Source organism: Rana temporaria, chromosome 8 (genome assembly GCF_905171775.1).
Source record: "Rana temporaria chromosome 8, aRanTem1.1, whole genome shotgun sequence".
Taxonomy (NCBI): Eukaryota; Metazoa; Chordata; class Amphibia; order Anura; family Ranidae; genus Rana; species Rana temporaria.
In genome coordinates this window covers 50,889,622-50,909,598 of record NC_053496.1, presented here as the reverse complement: position 1 = coordinate 50,909,598, position 19,977 = coordinate 50,889,622, and the positions used below count along the sequence as shown (strand labels likewise).

The 19,977-nt window shown below is 46.0% G+C and overlaps 1 protein-coding gene across 2 annotated transcripts in view; it reads right to left on the bottom strand.

The window, feature by feature from the left end:
* Positions 1–4,545: 4,545 nt before the first annotated feature.
* The window catches only part of LOC120946924 (alpha-2-macroglobulin-like), a 114,420-nt gene continuing 98,988 nt past the window's right edge, over positions 4,546–19,977 (bottom strand). For both annotated transcript variants that reach the window (XM_040361747.1, XM_040361748.1), the window contains exons 34-36: positions 17,313–17,415; positions 14,755–14,799; positions 4,546–4,977 (exon numbers count right to left, since the gene is read on the bottom strand). In XM_040361747.1, coding sequence (XP_040217681.1) covers positions 4,958–4,977; positions 14,755–14,799; positions 17,313–17,415 — 168 coding nt within the window. In that variant the 3' untranslated portion in view covers positions 4,546–4,957. The remainder of the gene's footprint in view (positions 4,978–14,754; positions 14,800–17,312; positions 17,416–19,977) is intronic.

Below are 19,977 nucleotides of genomic sequence, written 5' to 3'. Positions count from 1 at the left end.
TTTTAATTTCGACGCTGGAACGACGGCCATACTTAACATTGGTTGCCCCTCATTGCATTTAAGATCCGACGGCGTAAGAGCCTTACGCCTGTCGGATCTAATGGATATCTATGCGTAACTGATTCTAAGAATCAGATAGCATAGATACGACGGCCCAGATTAGGAGTTACGACGGCGTACATGGCGTTGCGCCGTCGTAAGCCCTTTGAGAATCTGGGCCTCATAATTTAAAGATAGGTCTTCTTTAATGTGCATTTAAACCCAATAATAAAATATGTGATCTATTTTAGCTCTATTGCAGTTTGTCGACCCTTAGAAGTAATAGCTGCTCAGTATCCCTTTCTTTCAAGCTATGCTTTCTTTATTTTTATTTGGTAATCCTGCCAGTTCCTTTCCTGGGGTGACAACGCTCAATCATCGTACTGTATCTATGGAGAAGCAGCTTTATCACCATAGAACAGAAAGCATCTTAGAATCTCGATTCTAAGGGTGGGTGTTCCCGTAATCCCAGAGAGATAGCTTGGAACAATAACTAATAGTAGGGCAGCATAAGTTTTTTTTAAGCAGGATCAGGAGGTATTTTTTGCACTTATTGAACAGATATAACAATACACTTTTAATGGTATATTTAACAAACCAAAGGGAGCAAAAAAATAAAAATTCACTATTCGGGTTTACATAGACTTTCAACTACAAAGTAATAGGTCACCTTAAACATCCAGTACTGTTCACAGATGTTGGCAGCCTTTAACTAAGGCCGTTCTTTTGCCAGTGTGACCATATACACTACATCTGGCCTAGATAATTTGTAGTTTTTTAGCATACAGGGTATTTTTGCTGATAATGCACCAGCTGGCTTGAAATGCGCTCTTAGATCCCATCTAGGAGAGTTCATTTTGTCCTCTCTATGAGAGTCAATAGTTTTTATAGTTCCCTCTCTTTTCTATGCTTAATGGCCAAGAGATAGGCCTAGTAAATGTATTCTATATTTTAACCAGAAAACTATTTTTCTCCGTTAATTTAAAAGATGTGTAAAATGAATGTTTGTATTTTTTATGTTTGATTTGTATTGTAATGTATGCAAACTGCTTCTATTATTCTGCACAAATTTTTATGCCTATTTTCTTATGTCTAGATACTTTTAATAAAACACTTTCAATTTCACTTTGGTTTTTAGTGTTCTTTATATTTGCCTTGTTTTCATTTTGTATGCCTGTGCAAGCCCTTGGAAAAGTAGGAACCATATCCAATAGCAATCATCACATAATGCCTCCTATTACCAGTGGTAGCCCAAACAACTCCCTTTTGGGGTTCCTCTGATGTGAGTTGCGTATTAACTAATGCATTGATTTTCCTGAATTCAAGATGAAGACTTGCCTACTCCCGCTCCCTATTGGCCACTGAAGCACTCTCATTGCTATGGGAAATTGCAGAAGGGGTAGGATTAAAAACCCAAATTTGGGCACAATAAATAATGAACCATTGCAGTGGGCCACACCAAGCTGTAAGGGTTAAATCCTCAATAAGTTTAAGGGGGTCCAGCAAGCTCCAGGAACTATGCATGATGACCTCAAGAATTTGCCTGCAGACTGGAGCTTTAGGTAGAGGAAAACAGTTTCAGGAGAACCCTTGGGCTGGGTTCACACATGTCCGGCTGGGGTCTGCAGTCCGAAGTCCAGTGCATTTCTGTTCACTGGTTCAAGTCTGACTCAAGTGTGAATTTTTGCCTGAATTTGCAGCTGAACTGAATTCAAAACCAGACTGTGGCCACCACAGACATGTGTAAACTGGCTCCATTGAAAGCCGGTCACCTTCACACTCCAGCAGAGTGGGCCGCTCACCTTCACACTCCAACAAAGTGGGCAGTTCACGTTCACACTCCAGAAAAGTGGCCAGCTTACCTTCACACTCCAGCAGAATGGGCCCTTCACCTTCACACTCCAGCAGAGTGGCCTGCTTACATTCACACTCCAGCAGAGTGGCCTGCTTACATTCACACTCCAGCAGAGTGGACCGCTAGTGTTCACACTCCAGCATAATGGGCCGCTAATATTCACACTCCAGCAGAATGGGCCGTTCACCTTCACACTCCAGCAAAGTGGCCTGCTTACATTCACACTCCAGCAGAATGTGCCGCTAATATTCACACTCCAGCATAATGGGCCGCTAATATTCACACTCCAGCAGAGTGGGGCGCTCAGGTTCACACTCCAGCAGAGTGGGGCGCTCAGGTTCACACTCCAGCAGAGTGGGGCGCTCAGGTTCACACTCCAGCAGAGTGGAACGCTGATCTTCACACCAACAGAGTGGGACGCTTACCTTCACACCAGCAGAGTGTGACACTCACATTCAGACTCCAGCAGAGTGTGACACTCACATTCAGACTCCAGCAGAGTGTGACACTCACATTCAGACTCCAGCAGAGTGTGACACTCACATTCAGACTCCAGCAGAGTGTGACACTCACATTCAGACTCCAGCAGAGTGTGACACTCACATTCAGACTCCAGCAGAGTGTGACACTCACATTCAGACTCCAGCAGAGTGTGACACTCACATTCAGACTCCAGCAGAGTGTGACACTCACATTCAGACTCCAGCAGAGTGTGACACTCACATTCAGACTCCAGCAGAGTGTGACACTCACATTCAGACTCCAGCAGAGTGTGACACTCACATTCACACTCCAGCAGAGTGTGACACTCAAGTTCAGACTCCAGCAGAGTGTGACACTCATGTTGAGACTCTAGCCGAATGTGACATTCACATCCAGACTCTAGCAGAGTGTGACACTCACATTCAGACTCCAGCAGAGTGTGACACTCACATTCAGACTCCAGCAGAGCGTGACACTCACATTCAGACTCCAGCAGAGCGTGACACTCACATTCAGACTCCAGCAGAGTGTGACACTCATGTTGAGACTCTAGCCGAGTGTGACACTCACATTCAGACTCCAGCAGAGTGTGACACTCATGTTGAGACTCTAGCCGAGTGTGACACTCACATTCAGACTCCAGCAGAGTGTGACACTCACATTCAGACTCCAGCAGAGCGTGACACTCACATTCAGACTCCAGCAGAGCGTGACACTCACATTCAGACTCCAGCAGAGCGTGACACTCACATTCAGACTCCAGCAAAGCGTGACACTCACATTCAGACTCTAGCAGAGTGTGACACTCATGTTGAGACTCTAGCCGAGTGTGACACTCACATTCAGACTCTAGCCGAGTGTGACACTCACATTCAGACTCCAGCAGAGTGTGACACTCACATTCAGACTCCAGCAGAGCGTGACACTCACATTCAGACTCCAGCAGAGTGTGACACTCATGTTGAGACTCTAGCCGAGTGTGACACTCACATTCAGACTCTAGCAGAGTGTGACACTCACATACTTTGAGCTTCTGTGTGCATGAGCCCATAGACATTCTCAAAAACCCATTTAACGTAAACAAAAGCCTGAGGCAAATAAACTAAAGGGATTCTGTCATGAGAGCTAATGAGTGTTGCTACTGCTAAACTCCTTTTGATATTCTTAATTCCCTGGCATTTATTGTGGTTGTGCTGGAATACTGTGCACATGCATTTGCGCACAGTGTATTTCCCCACACGTTTTATGTTTTTTTTGGTAGTGCACTGTACGTGCATGCACAGGTAATGCTGATGGACAAGTAATGCATGTAGCCATTCACTTTTATGGACGGCTGTAGTCCAGGGGGGCACCTGAGGTGCGGAAAGCGCCAGGGATTTTACGCATAAGGACTTTGCAGTGTTTAGACATCTGGGTACATGAGGCCTAAATGATATATTTTAGTTCACTTTATTTAGCATATATTTTAGATATGCAGATACAAAATAATCTTTCTATGTTTTACTGCACCTCCTGTTTACTACTAATTAGCCACTCCCGGACTTAAAACCATCCCAGCGGTGGCACGCTCATTAGGGGTGCAGGGGCACCGCCCCCTAATCCATGTGCCCGGCCCCTAATCTCCATGCAGGGCACCAGACGCGTGCATTTTAATGTTTTCTTTTTAAGCACATGATTAGAGCCTGAGGCTCTAATTGGCTTCAAAGAGGGTGGGCTCGGGGCGTAGAGCACTGCGCCCCGAGCCCACCCACTTGTGTGATGTGTGTGGTGTTGATTGGAGTGGATAAGCAGTGGAGGGGAGTAGAGGAGCGGAGGAGGCAGCCAATGAGCGTGGAGTCTCCGGCAATGAAATATGCAGTGCCATGTAGCCTGAGCTGGGAGAAGAATGATGGCAATGTTTGTCATTGGAGCGTGCCGCAGCCTGGCTCTGTCCACCTGGCTGCTCTCCTATTGCTTCGTCCATCTGCTATGGGGAAGCTGTAACCGAGAATGGGGTAAGAGCGGACCCGTCATCGTGGGGGGGGGGGGGTTGTTTGTCGCCCCCAAAAAAATGGAGCACCAGCCGCCACTGCTCCATTCTGAACAAATGCAAGCTCGTTCCTGCTTCTGAGTTGCAATGCCAGTTGTATCATTTAGTATACCAATGAAAAGATAAAAGCCCCAACATATTTTGTAGTAAGTCACAGCAGGCTTTATTGCAATGCACAAACAATACAAAAACATAAAAAATACACATGTGGTTTGTTAGTAAAACCCTAAACTGTTTTAGGAAATATTTTAAATTGTGTATTTCCTATATGTTACATATAGTCTGCTGCCGTGCTGTCAATTTATGGCACATGAAAAGCTAATGAAGTAAAAAAAAAAAGTGATTTGAGAAGGCGGCAACTAAGTGCAGCTATAAAAAAAGAACCTAGGTTAGGAATGAATCACAAATATGGGATTTACAGACTGTCTAAATTCCACAGATTTTTGCAAATGTGAGTTTATCATTGTGCTGTTGCCTTGACTCAAATGTATTAGGTTCATCTGCGATAACGGTTTTGGCTGTAAGTTGTCTATCTGTGCAAATATTGTTTCTTATGCATATCGAATGTCATCTGAAAATGAAAAAGATGCAGTAGATTAGTTTTAGTATGTTGACACAACACAAGGGCATCCTTTCTGTTAGGATGCATTCACACCTGAGCGTCGGTCGTTTTTTCCGGCGTTTTTTGTCGTGCGTATTCATGCTTATTTGCGCGTTTGCATACAGCGTCGTCCGACGTTTTTGTGCTTCGACGTTTTTTATTTTAGCCAATAGGATAAATTATCATCTTTTCATCACTTGTTGCTATGTTGGTAGATTTTTTGAAACTTCTGCCTGGGTGAAATGTTCTATTGATTTAAAGCGACGAAACGCCCGTAGCAAACGATCGTTGTCGCGCTAGTCGATTGAATCGAGCGTTTCCATTACTTTCTATGGGAAATGGAAACGCTCAAAAACTACCAAACCGCCCGATAAGCGCGACAAAAAAGGGTCCGGAACTTGTTTGAGCTTCAGGCGTTCGGCGTCAAGGTGTTTTGGAGTGGAGATGTGAACCATCTCCATAGGGAATAATGTATTTTTTCCCCTCTAGCGTTTTTGAGCGTCGCCCTTCAGGCGACAAAACGCTCAGGTGTGAATGCAGCCTTACTGTCCCCAGCAGCAGTTGTGAATCCCAGAATTATATCCTGAAAACCGAACTATAAAAAAAAAAACTTTTGTGCCCAGAGGCCATTGTCCAGTAATTTGGCAATAATTTGCACACCTAATAATTATAGTTTTTTTTTTTATATAAGGTTTTTATTTGGTCCACTGTTTTAATAATAATAATGAAAAAAAAATGTTCTATTTTTTTATTATAGAATGACAAATGTATAAAAATATAGAAGAAACATCTATGGAAAAAATAAATAAAAATACAGCATTAAACATACAGCAAAGCAGATGAAGACTGCAGCCAGAAGAGGGCAGTGTCCATCTGCAGGTTGAAGGCAGTCATGTGATCAGTATATCATCCCTGACATAGTATCATGTGATCAGTATATCATCCCTGACATAGTATCATGTGATCAGTATATCATCCCTGACATAGTATCATGTGATCAGTATATCATCCCTGACATAGTATCATGTGATCAGCATCCACACTGGTTCACGTTTGTCAGTGGGGATCTGAGCTGTCAGTGCTGTCAGTGTCAGGCACTAAATGTCGGCTAGTGGCTCTCAAAGGGGTGGATGTTTATCTCATCTTTATACACAGATGGTGTGCAGAAAGGGACTAAATTAACCACTTCAGCTCCAGAAATTTTTACCCCCTCCGTAACCAGGCCATTTTTTTGTACTGCGTTACTTTAACTGGCGATTGCACGGCCGCGCAATGCTGTACCCAAACGACATTGGCCTGGATTCAAGAAGCAATTGCTCCTGTGTAACCATAGGTTACACAGCGCAATTGCTTACTTGCCCCGGCGTAACGAATGCTCCTGATTCAGGAACCTCGTTACGCCGACTGCAGCCTAAGATATGCGCGGCATAAGGCTCTTATGCCCGCATATCTTAGGCTGCATTCTTGCGATGGCCGCTAGGTGGCGTTCCCGTTGTGCTCAGCGTATAGTATGCAAATTGCATACTAACACCGATTCACAACGTTGCGCGAGCCCTGCGTACGCAATTTACGTCGTTTCCGTACGGCGGTTTTTGCGTAAGGCTGCCCCTGCTATTAGCAGGCGCAGCCAATGTTACATATACCCGTCGTTCCCGCGTCGCGAAATTTGAAATTTACGTACTTTGCGTAAGTGATTCGTGAATGGCGCTGGACGCCATTCACGTTCACTTTGAAGCAAATGACGTCCTTGCGACGTCATTTGCCGCAATGTACGTCGGGAAAGTTTCCCGACGGAGCATGCGCTCTACGATCGGCGCGGGAACGCGCCTAATTTAAATGATTCCCGCCCCCTATGGGATCATTTAAATTGTGCGCGCTTACGCCGGGCATTTTGCCGGCGCGCCCGCGCAATTTACGGAGGTTCTGCTCCGTGAATCGAGGGCAGCGCAAAAAAATTGCGGGGGCGCAGGGCAAAAACGTTGCCCTGCGCCTCCGTAAAAAAAGCGCAATTGTTACTGAATCCGGGCCATTGATATAATTTTTTCCCCACGCAAATAGAGCTTTCTTTTAGTGGTATTTATTCACCTCTGGGGTTTTCAATTTTTGAATATACACACACAAAAAAAAAAAGACTAACAATCTCGAAAAAAAAATAACAAACTGCCACTGACATCCCCAGTGAAAATATTACAGTGATCAGTGCTAATAATATGCACTATCATTGTACTAATGACACTGAGCAAGGAGGGGTTAACATCAAGGGCGATCAAGGGGTTAAATGTGTGCTGACAAGTGTTTGGGCTCTTTCACACGGGTGGCCCGTTCAGGTCCGCCTGCCAGTTTTTTAGGCGGACCTGAACGGACGCTCCGTGATCCTCTATGGAGCCGCGGATGTCAGCGGTGACATGCCCGCTGACATCCGACCAGTTCCGATCCGCCAAAGTGTGATGGAGGAAAAACCTACTTTTCCATCCGTCGATCGGATCGGGTGAACACGGACAGACGGTCCGTGTTCATCCGATCCCCCCATAGGGGAGAGCGGAGAAAAGACAGGGCAGTCCCTGTCATCAACGGAGCGATCCCCGCTGAGCAAGCGGAGGTTCATTACTGATCCGCCCCGTGTGAAAGGGGCCTTTATGTGTGTACTGTGTGCTGCTTTTTCTGGGGCTCTAGTTGTTTTCATTCGCTGCTTAGCAAACAATGAGATCCCCTGTCACTGAACACAGCTCTGTGTTGTTTACATTCACAGAGCTGTAATTGGGGGAAGATCAGAGCCGATCACCAGGTGCCAGCAGTCAATCATTGGCTGCAATCCGGTGATCAGCATGCACTGTGACAAATCGCAGCGCGGGCCTTTCCGGAAAATGCAGAATCACATATATACAGTATCTCACAAAACACAGCGGTTTAGACGTTGATGGCTGTGTGTTGAGTTATTTTGAGGGGACAGCAAATTTACACTGCTATACAATCTCTACACTCACTACTTTACATTGTAGCAAAGTGTCATTTCTTCAGTGTTGTCACATGAAGATATAAAATATTTACATAAATTCGAGGGGTGTACTTACTTTTGTGAGATACTGTGTGTGTGTATGTGTATACCGTATTTATCGGCGTATATCGCGCACCTTTTTCCCCTTAAAATAAGGGGAAAATCGTGGGTGCGCGATATACGCCGATAGCCGCTTCTCGCGCTCAGTTTGAATTCCTGCGCCGACATATACCGAGTGCAGTACACACGGGTACATTCGGCTAGGCTCGGCTTCGCTCGTGCTCACGCATAAACGTCACAGAGCGTGAGCACGAGCGAAGCCGAGCCTTGCCGAATGTACCCGAGTGTACTGCACTCGGTATATGTCGGCGGAGGCGTTCGAACTGAGCGCGGGAAGCGGGGAATCGACTTGAGGCGCGCGCTGGAGAAGCCGGGAGGACACCACTTTAGGGGTGCGCGCTATACGCGGGAGCGCGCTATACCCCAATAAATACGGTATATATATATATGTGATTCTGCACTGCCTGCCTGCACTGTAGCATTAAAACTACAGTGCATGGTTGGCAATCGGTTAATCACATTGAAAGGGAAATATTTATTATATCAGCTGTTATTCCAGGATTCGCCCTAAAGTACTTTTGTATGCCTTTTACCTTTTTTCATGCTTTCAGATTTTTGTTATTGCATTCGGTGTAGATTGCCACAAAAGATTACTTACTACAATGACTTCTATTTGCTTACAACTACTAAATAGGATATCAGCCACACAGGAAGTGCTTTCATTTCAGTCAGCTGACTAATAGATTTGCATTGTGAGAAATGCACACGCAATGATCAAATATGGCTGCACTCCATGCTCACATAAAGTCACAAATTATATGTAAAAATACAGGCCCAGATTCTCATACATTAGCGCTGCTCCTGGGCAGCGTAATGTATGAGCTTTACGTTTCACCGCCGCAGGTCTACAGGTTTAAATCCTGATTCTCAGAACACTTACCTGTAAACTTGCGGCGGTGAATCGTTAGATTGCTTGGCGCAAGCCCGCCCAATTCAAATGGGGTGGGCACCATTTAAATTAGGCGCGCTCCCGCGCCGAGCGTACTGCGCATGCGCCGTCGGGTAAATTACCCGACGTGCATTGCGCTAAATGACGTCGCCCCGACGTCATTTGCCTAGATGTATACGTAAATGGCGTCCAGCGCCATTCACGGACGTCTTACGCAAACGACGTAATTTTTATTCAATTCGACGCGGGAACGACGGCCATAGTTAACATTGGTTGCGCCTGCTAATTAGCAGGGGCAACCTTACGCGTAGGGTACGCTACGCAAACGACGTTAATTCGCTGCGTCGACCTCGCGTATGTTCGGGAATCGCCGTACTTACCTCATTTGCATAGACGACGGGGAAAAGCGACGATGCGACACCTAGCGGCGGGAAAAAAAATTACTTTTAAGATCTGACAGCGTAACAGCCTTACGCTTGTCAGATCTAATGGGTACCTATGCGCAACTGATTCTAAGAATCAGTCGCATAGATACCCCGGGCCAGATGAGGAGTTACGACGGCGCTAATGGTGTTGCGCCGTCGTAACGCCTTCGAGAATCTGGGCCACAGTTTTTTAAAACATAAACATATTTATCAGACTATTTACATCAACCGTGTGACAGGGCTAAGAGGGGGTTAATTTGGAAAGGCAGCTACTTCCCCTTCAGCCCTCCTGCTCAGGTGTAAGATCATAGAGTGTGTATTGTAGTAATGGTGTCAGAGAGGAGGAAGGCTCTCCTCTCTGTGGCTGGTATGAAGCAGGAGGACCAGGTAAACACCCAGAGTAAGCTAGGAAATACTTTAACATGCATAGGGGAAGTGTAACTTTTCTGTTGGGACATTTTTGCATTACTGAAGTAAATCTGTGTTTTGCTTTGCAGAAAAATAAGTCTGTTTTCCCCCCATCCCCACTATGGGCTAGATTCACATACCTTTAGGCGGGCGTAGCGTATCTCCTATACGCTACGCCGCCGTAACTTTGAGAGGCGAATATGGGATTCGCAAAGATTTTTGCCGCGGCGGCGTAGCGTATTAGGGCCAGCGTAAGCCCGCCTAATTCAAATGTTGAAGCTGTGGGCGTGTTTTATGTATATTAAGTGTGACCCCACGTAAATGACGTTTCGATTGAACAGCGCATGCGCCGTCCGTGGACGTATCCCAGTGTGCATGCTCCAAATGACGTCGGCAAATCGTCAATGCTTTCGACGTGAACGTAATTTACAGCCAGCCCCATTCACGGACGAGTTACGCAAACGACGTAAAATTTTAAAAATTTGACGCGGTTCCGACGTCCATACTTAACATTGGCTGCGCCATCTTTTTGGTGGTTTATCTTTACGCCTGAAAACCCCTTACGTAAACGGCGTATCTGTACTGCGACGACCGGGCGTACGTTCGTGAATAGGCGTATCTAGCTAATTTACATATTCTAGGCGTAAATCAGCGTACACGCCCCTAGCGGCCAGCGTAAATATGCAGTTAAGATACGACGGCGTAGGAGACTTACGCCGGTCGTATCTTAGCAATATTTAAGCGTATCTCAGCTTGAGAATACGCTTAAATATACGACGGCGGGGATTCAGACTTACGACGGCGTATCTACTGATACGCCCGTCGTAAGTCTACCTGAATCTGGCACTAAATATATATTACAGCAGAGTTCCATCCAAAAGTCTAACTTCTGCTCCTTGACAGGTATCTTGGGCCAGATTCACAAAGCAGATACAACGGTGTATCTCCTGATATGCCGTCGTATCTGTTGTTCTATCTATGCGACTGATTCATAGAATCAGTTACGCATAGATAGCTATAAGATCCGACAGGTGTAATTGTTTTACACTGTCGGATCTTAAGATGCAGTACCGCGGCCGCCGCTGGGGGGTTTTCGCGTCGTAAACCAGCGTCGGGTATGCAAATTAGGAGTTACGGCGATCCACGACGGATTTTCGCGTTCGCTACGTCGCCGCTAGTCTAGTTTCCCGTCGCATAGTTACACTTTTTTTTTTGGTGCCTTAAATTTACACAGCAAGCGTATTGCTGTGTAAAGTATGGCCGTCGAAATTTAAAAAATAACGTCGTTTGCGTAAGCCGTCCGGGAATACGGAATTACGCTACGCTCGTCGCCGTTCGAAAAAATGAAGTCACGGCGCGCAAAGCACGGCGGGCGTTAAGAAACAGAGCATGCGTAGTAGGTCCGGCGCGGGAGCGTGCCTAATTTAAATGGCACACGCCCATTTAAATTGGCCCGCCTTGCGCTGGAGGCTGCCAGCGTAGGTTTTCATTGCAAGTGCTCTGTGAATCAGGCACTTGCGATGAAAACTTGCGGCGGTGTAACGTATCTACGATACGTTACGCCACCGCAATTCTAAGTGAATCTGGCCCCTTGTTCATAGTTCCGGGCGTCCGCGCCACGGCCCATGACATCACCGCAGGGCTCCCTCCTCCTCCCCCTGTCGCCGGGCCAGTAGGAGAGAGAAGTAGGGTTCCCAGCGTGAAACGGTAAGGCTACACTTCCGGGTTCCTTTACCCACAATGGTGGAGGCAACACCCAACAGCTGATGGAAACACTACTATGGCACTATCCTGGTGCCAACATCGCTGGACTCCAGGATAGGTAAGTGTCCTATTCTTAAAAGTCAGCAGCTCCGCTTTAAGATAATACTTTCCCTTTAACAAATCGTTTGACGCTGAAAAATGTTTTAACCTTCTGCAGTTGTTTCTAAAAGCTGCTCTTGAACCAGGGCTGGACTGGGACAAAAATTTGGCCCTGGACTTCATCCAGACTGGCCCACTTTGACAGGTCTCTCCCATGGCGGCCGGACAACTCCCGCACCCCCCCGGCCACCCAAGCCCCCTCTCCCCCTTCATTAGCCACTAGCCGTTCTACTTTATTAGAGTAGAATGGCTGGTACTCTTATAGGCAGTACCAGTGGGGAAGCTAGACATTATTTAACCCAGGGCAAAGAATCAGTTTGGTGCCCCCCCCCCCCCTTATGGAACAAGATTAGGCAGAAGTGAGAAACTCCCAGGCCAGAGCTGTTGAGTCAGCTGTCTGTCCCCTCCCCCATGCTCCTCTGTCCTCCCCCTGCTTCTTTGTCCACCTAGGTGAGCGCTGCGGGGAGGGAGAGGAGGTGAGCGCTGCGGTGAGGGAGAGACAGAGGAGCGGAGGTGGGCAGCGGTCCGCTGTCATCGAAGCCGGCCCACTGAGCCATCGGCCCACCGGGAAACTCCCTGTAGTCCCAATGGCCAGTCCATCCCTGTCTTGAACCCTTCTCTTATCTCTCTCTTAAGATAGTATAGTAGTGCCATCTTGTAAGTGGAAATCCTTTTTCTGTCATATATGTATATTTTTGGGGTAATACCCTGTCGTGCCACATTAACTTGTTCAGATATGTGACTACTACATCATTCAGGATTAAAGAGGCTTAAAAAAGACATCGGGCTAGATTCATAAAGACTTACGACGGGCGTATCAGTAGATACGCCGTCGTAAGTCCGAATCCGCGCCGTCGCAACTTTAAGCGTATGCTCAAACTGAGATACGCTTAAATGTTGCTAAGATACGACCGGCGTAAGTCTCCTATGCCGTCGTATCTTAGGGTGCATATTTACGCTGGCCGCTAGGTGGCACTTCCGTTGATTTCCTCGTAGAATATGCAAATAAGCTAGATAAGCCGATTCAGAAACGTACGTGCACCTGGCGGATTTTTTTACGTCGTTTACGTAAGGCTTTTTCCGGCGGAAAGTTACCCCTGCTATATGAGGCGTAGCCAATGTTAAGTATGGACGTCGGGACAGCGTCGAATTTTCCGTTGTTTGCGTAAGTCGTTCGCGAATAGGGCTTTGCGTAAGTTACGTTCACGTCGAAAGCATTGACTATTTGCGGCGTAATTAGGAGTATGCGCACTGGGATACGTTCACGGACGGCGCATGCGCCGTTCGTAAAAAGCGTCATTTACGTGAGGTCACGATGATTTTACATAAAACACGCCCACATCTTACACATTTGAATTAGGCGGGCTTACGCCGGCCAATTTACGCTACGCCGCCGCAACTTACGGAGCAAGGGCTTTGTGAATATTGCACTTGCCTGTCAAAGTTGCTGAAGCGTAGCGTAAATAGGATACGCTACGCCCGCACAGAGTTACGCGCTCCCTACCTGAATCTAGCCCATCATGCCTTCTGAATCCTGAATAGTGTAGCAGTCAGGTGGCAGGCTGAGTTATTGTGAAATGACAAGATACCTATAACTCCCACTGACCATTTTGTCCTGGGTCTCAATTCCTACCACTGACCACCAATGATGGAAAATAGTTCCTCTCATTGATTTTTATTTATTTATTTTTTTGCTGGGATATTTATTACTCTTAAGCCCTGTACACACGACCGGGAATCCCATTGGGAAAAAAACTTTGGTTTTCCCGACGGATTCCTGGCAGGCTTGCCCTAAAAGCCGTGTATACACACGGCCACACAAAAACCCACCGTTCTTTTGAATGGCAAGAACGCTGTGACGTCATCGACTACGACGAGCCAGTGTCTCGTCACATTCGATTCCGTCGCCGCCATCTTGCTACCCCCCAGACTAACGTTGTCTGCTACCACGCATGCGTCGAAGTGTTATCGAGCATGCGTGTTTTCTCTACCCTGCAGGTAAGCATACAGACGACCGGTTTTCTTGGCAGGAAACACTCTGCCGTGAATCACGACGGGAAAATAGAAAACGAGTTCTCTATTGTCCCGTCGGGATTCCTGGCTGTTTTCCTGATGGGAAAACTGCTAGGGAGCATACACACGGCCGGGATACCAGGCCAAATGCTCTCCTGGCAGTTTTCCTGCCGGGAAAACCGGTCGTGTGTACGAGGCTTCACTGACACCTGTGGGTTTATTACGTCTACAGACCACTGACGCTGGGGCAATTATTGCTCCCATTGACCTACAAAGCCCGGGCATGCAATACTCCTACTGACCTCTGAAACCTGGGCATTTATTACATCGACTAACCTTCGAAGACTGGTCATTTTTTATTCCCACGTGACCTCTGAAGCCTGGGCATTTATTACACCCACTAACCTTCGAAGACTGGTCATTTTTTTATTCCCACGTGACCTCTGAACCCAGGGCAGTTAGTTCCCCCACTGTCTTATGAATCTGAAGAATTTATTGCACCCACTGACCTTTTGAAGCCTGGGCATTTATTACCCCCACTGTCCTCCGATGCCTGGCTTATTATTTCTACTACTGATACTGGGGCATTCTTTTTTTTACCACTAAGGCCAGGACATATTTAGTCTTATTAATGTCCGACATTGAGGTGTTCCTTATTAATCCTACTGGTCGCAGTCTGCCATTCAACCAGTTAACTGGCCTTTTGTTTAAAGGTTTGGGTACCCTAAAGGTTCTAAAAGGGTCTCACTTTAATCCCCTGGAATTTTCACTGTAAGGTGAACTGTTTGCCCAAGATGTTCAGTCTGAAGCCAATGATAAAAGCTGTCAATTTTAAACATTACCATCTCACAAGTATGACGTGTGTTAGAGCACCTTATCTCCAAATCACGTTATCACTTCAGAATCATGCTCATATCATTACTTGCAAATCCTAATATGATCTCACTCTTACACAAAATGTGGTAATACAGCTTTTTTTTTTTTTTTTTTGAGTATCGAGATGTAATATTCAGGTTGCTATTGTCATGTCCTACCTCTTGAACTGCAGGGGGCGCTGTACTTTGTCACTGCAGAATCACCTAAAAGAGAAAACGCATATAGTATATTAAGATAATATATTTTTATAAAAAAAATCATGATTTTTTTAGCTATTTGAAGGGACCGAGTATGATGCTAACACAGGAGTATGCTGAGAAGAGAATACAATAAATAAATATGGGTGAGAACAAAATGGAAGGTTTTGTAGGCTGTTCTGTTTCATGGGGCATTATTCTACCAGGCTGTTTTCTAATGCACTTACAGAGGGCCATATTCTGAGTATAGTTACGACGGAGTATCTCAGGATACTCCGTCGTATCTCTCTTTTTTGGCCCGCGTATCTATGCGAGTGATTCTTAGAATCATTTTCGCATAGATACGCTAAAGATCCGACATGCGTGAGTCACTTACACTGTCGGATCTTAAATGTAATTACCCAGCCGGCCGCTAGGTGGCGTTTACGTTCAGGTCTCATTTGTTTATGCAAATGAGCCTGATACGCCGATTCCCGAACAAATTCGCGGCGCGAAACCGTCGCTAACGTCGTTTGCGTAAGCGTAAGGTTACCCCTGCTATATGAGGGGTAACCTTACTCCAGTCCCACGTACGCCATGTTAAGTATGGCATCGAGTCCGCGTCATCTTTTCCCGTCGGGTACGTCGTTTCCCTAAGTCGTTCTTGAATACGACTTTACGTCAATGACGCACACGTCGGCGTCATTGACGTTTTACGCCGAGAACTGGAGCATGCGCACTGGGCTATTTTAAGCCCGGCGCATGCGCAGTTCGTTCGAATTGGGGGTGCGCTTAATTTAAATACAAGCCGCCCCCTTGGATTTACGCGGGGATACGCCGGGCCAATTACACTACGCCGCCCCAAACTACGGAGCAAGTGTTTGGGGAATACAGCACTTGCTCCTGTAGGTTGGGGCGGCGGAGTGTAAATGGCTTACGCGACGCCCGCCCGAATTCTACGGGAATATGGCCCAATATGCCTTATTACTGCTTTGTTGTTGCCTGAGACAAGTAAATGGATGCAAGCTTTGGTATTTAACCATCTATTTACTGGTGATTGACAAGTTCAGATGGGATCCTTTAGGAAGTTATTAATCAATGCCTATCACTTGCTCATATCTGTTGAGCAGATTTGATTCTCTCGTGGTGTGCTTCCCTAAACACACTGAAAACTGGTGAAGGGCTTATCATCTTTTCCTCTTTCAATACTTCAAAGACTGTTGCTCTTTATTAGCGCCACATGTGGACTTTTTATATTATTTTATTTGCTTATCAACAAATAGTGCTGGCTGCTTTCCTCTTCCAATATTAGTACCTTTTTCAGTAGCGCAGATACCTACTTGGTTTTTATTGATCAAACTAATTACTTAGTCAAGCAGGGACAGCCACACATTTGATCAGTTTATGGAAAGATGTACTGTCCTGTTCACATTAATCTATTTAGTAGATAAGTAGTGAGGGAAAACCTTCTACAGTAAGAGCCGGTTCACACAGGGGCGCCTGACAAGCCGCCCTCCACTCTATTCAATGGAACCGTTCTAATAGGAGCAACTCAAGTCACTCCGACTTAAAAAAAAGTTCTTGTACGACTTTGGGGGCGACTGGCATTGACTTCAATTCGGAAGTAATTTTGCAAGTCGCCTCTGAAGTTGTTTTGAGATCGCCTTGCCGAGTCGCCCCCAAAGTCGTGCCGCTCCTGTGTGAACCGGCTCTAACACAGACATAAATATACAGGCCCAGATTCTCGTATATGGGCGTAAAACTGTGCGGGCGTAACGTATCTGGTTTACGTTATGCCACCGCAAGTTTTACAGGCAAGTGCTTTATTCACAAAGAACTTGCCTGTAAAGTTACGGCGGCGTAGCGTAAATCACCCGGCGCAAGCCCGCCTAATTCAAATTAGCCGGGTAGGGGCGTGGAGCATTTAAATTAGGCGCGTTCCCGCGCCGAACGTACTGCGCATGCGCCGTCCGGAAAATATCCCAGGGTGCATTGCTCCAAATGACGTCGCAAGGACATTGCGTTGCGCCGTCGTAAGCCCTTTGAGAATATGGGCCAAAGTTTGGGCTGGGTGCAAACATTTAGCCTGGGTTCACTTATTACACCCCAACGTACCTCGGCAACAGATGTGCATTGTAGTACAATGTAATGCACCGTAACACACTATCATTTTGGGTGCACTGAATTTCAAACAATAGTACGTGCACTTTTTTTTTTGGTGTGTTTGATGCATTGAGGATCAAATTGATAGACTTCCTTTACGCAATGTACAGTAATGCAACTTAATGCAGCTGACTACAAGAATGCCATGTGTTGGCACAGCTTCCTGTAGGTCCCATTAGAGAGAGCAAGTATGCAAACAGACCACGCTATCCCAGATCTGCTTCAGTGCTTAGTGTGGTCAGAAAGACCATCATAATAATAAGGAATGGTTGGCTCACTAAATCTGTGACCCCCCCAATGAAATTTCCCCAAGTCACTGAACCCCAAGTTAAAAAGTATATGGTCAACTGGTAAAAGCACAGCAAGGAGTAGGGTACCTGGCTCATAGTAGTCATAGATCCTGGCAGTGGCTGGCTGAAGGTTGCTCACAGGAATATCTTGTTCAATGGAGAAATAAAAATTCTGTATGTCCTTGGTAAGCTGAGAACAAGAATGGGAAAATGTATAAATGTCCTAAATATACGATACATCCAGATACACATCACATTTTCTTTGTATAGATGTCACACAGCCTGTTAAGTGACAACTCCATCTATTACATTTTAATGACCTAAAATGAGTTGAACCCTAGGGCTCGTGAGCTTTGCTGAGTGGATTGGTTGGTTGGTGTAGCTTTCACTCACAGGAGGCATGTCCCACTGCAGCAGAGGGGGCTCTTCTCCTATATACAGTGTATACATGTATATACAGTGTATACATGTATATACAGTATACATGTACACAGTCACAGTTTGAATTAAATTTTACTTTAATAATACTGCAGTAAAGCACAGTGACCCATGAAAAATCATGATGTTGTGTCGCCCCTGACAATTTGGGACGCGTTTATTTCACTTTTTTTAGGGTCTGTGTTGAAGGGCTTTAAACAGGATTTGCATTTCCATACAAGTCCACAGGGCCGGATTAACAAGGGGGTTGATGGAGCTGCAGCTCCAGGCCTCTTTCTCAAGATAGGCCCATTTGCCCAAAAAATAAATAAATAAAAAAATAAAAATAAAAATTCGGGAAAAAAAAAAAGATCGACTTCGGGGGTTGTATCTCGACGACCAGAGGACGCAGAAACCCCACATTTGGGGGGTAGGCCGTTGAAGACCTACACCACAACTGGTCAAAATATGGGACAGCTATCATTTATGGTTCCGGAGATACGGGCATGCTTGCACAGCCTGTCAAAAGCTACATTCAGAGCGGCCAATATAAATACAAGCTGACACACTGCAGCAAACTGATGGGATCACAGTGGGCCAGATTCAAGAAGCAATTGCGTCTGCGTAACCATAGTTACGCAGCGCAATTGCTTACTTGCGCCGGCGTAACGACTTCTCCTGATTCAGAGAGCTTGTTACGCCGACTGCAGCCTAAGATATGCGTGGCATAAGGCTCTTATGCCCTCATATCTTAGGCTGCATTCTTACGCAGGCCGCTAGGTGGCGTTCCCGTTGTGGTCAGCGTATAGTATGCAAATTGCATACTAACGCCGATTCACAACGTTACGCGAGCCCTGCGTACGCAGTTTACGTACGTCGGGTTTCTCATATTTGTTCTGCCCCATTATTAGTACTCATTTAATTTTGTGATTACTACTATGATGTATAGAGAGAGGAACATCGGGGATCTCAGCTACTCTAAATATAGCACTTGTAAAAAAAAGTGTCCCTGAAAATATTTTTTAAATGTTGGCAACTGTGCACTTAGCCACTGCCCAAGGGCCACTGGGTCAGTAGGGGCCCCATGAGAGGCTCCTGGGATCCTGTGATAATAAAGCGTTAGTAAACTTTCCTGACATTACTACTTTTTAGAGGCCCTGGGGTAGGTTATGCCACAATTTAAAAGTATGCACAGCATATTAGCACATTAGTGTACACTTAAATTTTCAGACTGAGCCCTCCAGTGCTGCGCTGTGATGAATCAGGCGGGGCCTGGGCACTTCCATCTTCACCTGGTCTTCCTTCTGGGTTCTGTGCCTTTGGTCACTTGCCTTGGCCGGGCTGCGTTCATGTCATTCCCACGCATTTATTTATTATTTATAAAAGGCCCAACCAAAATCCTCAGCACCAGGCCCATGATGTTCTTAATCTGGCCCTGCAAGTCCATGGCAATGCAAAACCTACCCGAAGCAGATAAAATGCAGATCATAAGTGGGTCAGCTGTAGTTCAAATGCACCTGTCATTACAGTGGTGTTCCTGTGTTAAAAGGAGGGAGGTGGTGCGCACCAGGTACCACCACTTGGAGAGACAATGGCATTTAATTAACGTGATTATTAAAGTGGTGGTAAAAGCACAAGGTTTTTTACCTTCATGCATTCTATACATGTAGGTAAAAAACCTTCTGTGTGCAGCAGCCCCTGCACCCCTGATTGGCTTTTGGCAGCAGCGGTCAATCACAGCCAGTGAGCCAATCAGGAGATAGAGGGGACAGGGGTGGGGCCGAGTCACGGCTCCATGTGTGAATGGACATGCAGAGTTGCAGGTCAGAAGCATGCCTGCTTAGGTGCCCCCACAGCAATCTGCTTGCTGTGGGGGCACCCGGCAGGAGGGAGGGGCCAGGAGCACTGGTGAGGGACCGGAGCAGAGGAGGATCTGGGCTGCTCTGTGCAAAACCACTACACAGAGCATGTAAGTATATCTTGTTTGTTATTATAAAGGGGAATAAAACAAGACTTTCATATCCTTTTAATGAAAATATTTTTAATGTTTGTGAGAGAGGGTGTTAAAAAAAATGGACGGTATGTCGGCACCGTGTGCTTAAACTGAGTTTGCATACTAATTTTGTTGGAATTATTTTTTTTCTGACAACTTTAAAGTACATCTGTACCTGACCCCATAAATGCTCATTTGGCTGAATGGGCACAGATTTCTATATACACGCTCCAAAATCTTATGAAGAATAACAAAGGCTGATAAGGTCGTAGCCTTAAAAGCAAGAGATTGGGGGGGGGGGGGGGGTGCAATCTTCATCAAACTCATAAACTAGGTGTGATG